This window comes from Arachis ipaensis, chromosome B09 (genome assembly GCF_000816755.2).
Source record: "Arachis ipaensis cultivar K30076 chromosome B09, Araip1.1, whole genome shotgun sequence".
In the NCBI taxonomy this organism is placed as follows: domain Eukaryota; kingdom Viridiplantae; phylum Streptophyta; class Magnoliopsida; order Fabales; family Fabaceae; genus Arachis; species Arachis ipaensis.
The window spans coordinates 139,328,413-139,333,492 of record NC_029793.2 but is presented as its reverse complement, the minus strand read 5'-3'; the positions used below and the strand labels follow the sequence as shown (position 1 = coordinate 139,333,492).

The 5,080-nt window shown below is 32.9% G+C and overlaps 1 protein-coding gene across 2 annotated transcripts; it reads left to right on the top strand.

The window, feature by feature from the left end:
• On the top strand, positions 335-1,528 carry LOC110266341. 2 transcript variants are annotated; one of them, XM_021110812.1, is made up of 3 exons: positions 335-418; positions 616-1,012; positions 1,124-1,528. In XM_021110812.1, the coding sequence occupies exons 2-3, from the start codon at positions 1,010-1,012 to the stop codon at positions 1,523-1,525; spliced, it is 405 nt and encodes a 134-aa protein (XP_020966471.1). In that variant the 5' UTR covers positions 335-418; positions 616-1,009; the 3' UTR covers positions 1,526-1,528. The 2 variants fall into 2 exon arrangements, with proteins under 2 accessions (XP_020966471.1, XP_020966472.1); XM_021110813.1 differs by having other exon boundaries at positions 616-1,528.

Genomic DNA, 5,080 nt, shown 5'->3' with positions numbered 1-5,080 from the left:
TAATCAGGAAGATTATAGTGAAATTCCATCATGTTTGTGATGGAGACTGGATGTAGGCTGCACTGCACTTAGCAGCTGAACCAGGATATCTCTGGGTGTAATTTTCTCTCTTCTCTACTCCATTTCTGTTTCTACTGCACATGAGCTAAAATCGAAAATATCTCGTGTCAAGTGATGAGACAAAAAGAAAAGGCTCGTGGCTGGGGACGAGACAAAAGAAAAAGTCTCGTGGCTAGTCACGAGATAAAAAGACAAAAAGTTTCCAAAGTTGGTTTCAAAGGTCAGCAAGTATTATCAAGCAAAAAGGGGGCTAAGATTCAACTCCCCCTTCTCTTAGCCACTGATAACCATCAATTTATGAAGAAATGACAAGTGCAAAGGAGAAAATACGAGATGCATTTCAAGGAGTTGAGACAAGGTAAAGTGTCTAATTATTTTATTTTTTAATTAATGCATAAGAGTTGTACATAATGTTGAATGATACGTGTAAAGTGTAATTGTAAAATGTAATAACGGCAGAAGTAGAAAAGTAAAAGCCAGAGAGAGTTGAAAAATTTGAATTCTGAAAATATTGTTTATTTTGTAATTAATTTATTAATTTTTTTTATGTTTTAGTTATATACCTATTTGGGATATTATTGATGCAAGATGGGGCAACCAACTTCATAGGCCATTGCATGCTGCAGGCTATTATTTGAATCCTCAAATTCATTATAGCTCTGGTTTTAAAATTGCTTATGAGCTTAAGAAGCAGTTTTATGCTTGTATGGAAAGGATGACAGGAAATCCAGATTTAATCACTAAGATGGATGTTCAACTTGAAGATTTTAAGACTTGAAAAGAGTTTTTTGGTAGTAAAGTAGCTCAAAATGTAATTTATACTAAAACTCCAGCTCAATGGTGGGATTCTTATGGAGATCAGCATCCAGAACTCCAACAATTTGCAATTCGTGTCTTGAATTTGACATGTAGTTCATCTGGATGTGAACGTAATTGGAGCGCTTTTGAGATGGTTAGTAATTAAATATAAGTTGCATTTTACTTTTATAAATTTGGTTGTTAATTCTTCAATTCTATCTTGTTGTTTGACTAATGTCTAATATTTTTTATCTACTTTTGAAAGGTTCACACGAAAAGGAGAAACCGTTTGAAAGCTAAAACCATGAATGATGTTGTGTTTGTGATGACAAACTCAAGATTAGCAAAGAAAAAACAAACTAGAAGAAGTCTTGATTATGACTATAGTCTTGATGAGTTGGACTCTGATGAAGAGTGGATTGTTGCTGACGAAGATGGAGAAGAAGAAGATTTAGGTGCTCTAATTTCAGATCCTGATTTAAATGATGGAGCAAGTGGTAATAGAGTTGTTGGTGCCTCTAAGGATCCTTTGGCAATTCCTTATCTCGATGATGATGAGTTTGAAGAACTTCTCCAAGGACCTCTTCCTCCCGCTCCTGATAATGATGAAGATGGTAATGCAGAAGTTTGTGAAACTCGTGAAGATTTTATGACTGATGAAGAATAGAATGATTATTAAATAACTTATTTAGATTTTAGTTAATTATTTGTTCATTCTAATAGTTTGGTTGGTTTATTTGCTACTTGAATTTATTTTAGTGTCGTATGAACTTGTGAGTTGTGAATTTGTGTTTTGATTTGTGAATTTGTGTTGAATTGTGACTTTTAATTTGTTATGGTATATATATTACTTATAATTCTATAGGTAATTTAGTTTATTTGAGATTTATTTTATTCTCTATAAAATTAATTTTTGCTATTAAATTTTTCTAAATTTTTATAATTTACGAGTCATGTTTACGTTCCGTTTTACTATTCAACGAATTACGATTTTGAGTTAGCTTAACGAGTCGAGGTAAAAAAGAATATTATATTGCAGGCAGGGACGGATCTACCTTGGGGTGTGGGGGCAAGTGCCCCCTTAAAATTTTATAGAGTTACATGTAGTATATGGGATAAAAATTTATTTGCCCCCACTCAATAAATAAATTTGATCCCACTATAATTTTTTTTAAGGGAGTCACTCAAATAAAGACGCCTAAAATGTCTTTTTTTAAAGATGTTTTTCAGTAATTAAAATTTAACATATATAATTAATTAAATCATGTTATTTTTGTCAAAATTGGGCTAGACAAATTGATTTAACTGAAAAAATGTTCTTTTGATTCAATTAAAGATTTATTTTTATTTTTTTATTTTTTAATTCATTCAATTATTTGTATTTTATTTTGTAATTATATTATTATATATTTTCATTACATGGTTAAATATTGTTGAATAATAAGATCCATTAGTAATTTAAATTTTGAAATATAGTAATATTAACTAACAACAAAGAACAGTTAAAATAAAAAGTAACATCCAAATATACGAATATTTATTGATGTTTCTTCTTTTGAAGTTTGTTCTAGTTTTTTTAGTAATAACGACATCAATTAAAAAAAATTTAATTATGAATATTATAAAGAGTCAATTTCGTAATCTTATAAGACATTCATCTTATATATATTTTGCCCCACTAATAAAATTTTCTGCATCCGTCACTGATTGCAGATCTTATATCTCTTAAATGTAAAATATTTAATTAAGCTCATCCAATTTTAATTCTATCGGTTTATTTGAAACTTGTAAGTATTAATCCGAAATCATTTCCGATGTGAAAATGACCAAGGTCATATTTACTACGTGACACTGTTTTAATTTTTAGTTTCATGTCATCATTATTTATTTATTTATTTATTTATTTATTAGGAAAGAGAGATTAGTTCTAGATTATTCGTGAACCTACTTGATAAAAGTGTATTAATCAAACGGCATATGCTCGTGACACAGCGTGGTAACTCCGTGCATATATCATATGCTAAAGGGCCACAACTCAAATGAAATTATGACATCTTTGTGAGGATAATTAATTAATTCACTTTTATCAAGTAACACGCTCATGAAAGTTAAATGCCTTTTGTTTCTAATTATCTTTCCATTTAACAACCCGATTTCATTAAAATCCTTGGTTGTTGCCTTCCTTTTCGTATAATATATATTAATAATATTGTTCCTTTATCGATTACTATATGTTATACTGCCCTGACGGTGGATTATATATCAAACCATCTTGTAAGATACTCCTATTTTATATAATAAGGCCTTGATTATATTAGGTGTACATTAATTTATATAACTTATATTAACACCAGCCATGTTCTGCTTAAATTACTAATAATTAGTCAATGACTGATTAATTAAAATTAACCACGTTTCATTACCATTGTTTGACTCTACTAAAGTAACATCATCTAGTTACGTTGCTATCTAGCTAGGCCATATTTTTAATTATTTCTTATAAAAGGTAATTAATGTACTAGTGTACGTATCTGATGTAGTAAACATATATTATCTTCTAGTTTAATTTTATTATAAAAGTATCTCTTCTAATAATAGTTTAAATTGATAAAAAATATGTATAAATGTCGGGGCAATTTACATAAATAAAATGATTGAAGAAAATCTTTTATGTAAATATAATATTGGCAAACTCCAGACACAAATGCAACAAACACAATTGTATATAATTTGCGACACCCTCTAGCAGAATTCAAATGCACGTAATCCGCTACACACTGTTGCAGATTACGTTGAGAACTAAATACTCATAAACTGCTATACCCTGTAGCGGTTTATGATCATATGGTGTTGAAGCCTATTCCGCTAGAGGGTGTAGCGGATTATGAAGAGAGTGGAAACTTGGGAACATATTCATGAATACTAGTTACTCGTGATGCAAAATGTACGAAATTATATAAATACGCTCTTCATAAGCAGTAAGCCGTAGAAATATAATAGCCACCGGACATTAACACTAACACAGATTAAATTACTACATAAGTCATACAAATGTAATAGTCATACAACGATTAAGAGTTAAAGGAAATAAAAATGTCATAAGTCATACAAATAGGTGGGAACTAACACTAACACACCAAAGGCACTAACACTAACACCCGAAAATGTAAATTGCTACATGAGAAAATAAAATTCAAAAAACTAGAAGACCTACGAACTACCAGCAACGGTGGAGCCTCTCTGGGGGCAAGATCTACGCGTGTGCCCAAGCTGTCTGCAGAGCCCGCATCACTTCGGTCGATTAGGGTCTGCTTCATCCATGTTGTTCCGGATTCTGGTAGACCTCGCCCATCACGACAATGCATCAAGCTAGGATCCGGAATAATGACCGGACCGTCATAAAGTGGCCAAAGTCCCTCTGGTATTGGCGAAACAAAACCCATCTAGTACACCCTGAACACCTTCTGCATGGTGTAAACTTCGTCGACATAGATAGACCAGTCAAGCCGTAACTGGGCACAACATGCAATCGCATGGCAACATGGATAATGAAGAGCTTGAAAGTATCCACAGTCGCATGTACGATCCTGAAGAGAAACTCGATACGTCCCAAGTGAAAAGTTTCCGATCGGTGTCGTCTCGGCAACGGTGTACTCAGACTGGTGTCTATCGAACAGGGTGACAGTGAAGCACCTGGAGTCTCTCAAGTTGCACTCCATCGCCTTTATAAAAGACTGGCAAAACTTGGCACCGCTGGTCAACTGAGCCTCTGCCGTCTGACCACGAATCACAAACAACTCCGCTAGCCGACCATATGTGAACTTCACAAGGGCGGTAACCGAAAGATTCCATACATTTTGCATCACGAGTAACTGGTATTCATGAATATGTTCCCAAGCTTCCACTCTCTTCATAATCCGCTACACCCTCTAGCGGAATAGGCTTCAACACCATATGATCATAAACCGCTACAGGATGTAGCGGTTTATGAGTATTTAGTTCTCAACGTAATCCGCGAAAGGTTTAATGGATTACGTGCATTTAAATTCCGCTAAAAGATATCGTGGATTACATACAATTGTGTTTGTTGCATTTGCATCTGGAGTTTATTAATATTGTATTTGCGTAAAGATTTTCTTCAATCATTTAATTTATATAAAATGCCCTTTATATCGCTAACACATGTCCTCATCGTAAAGTTTCTTTTGAGTTACATAAATTT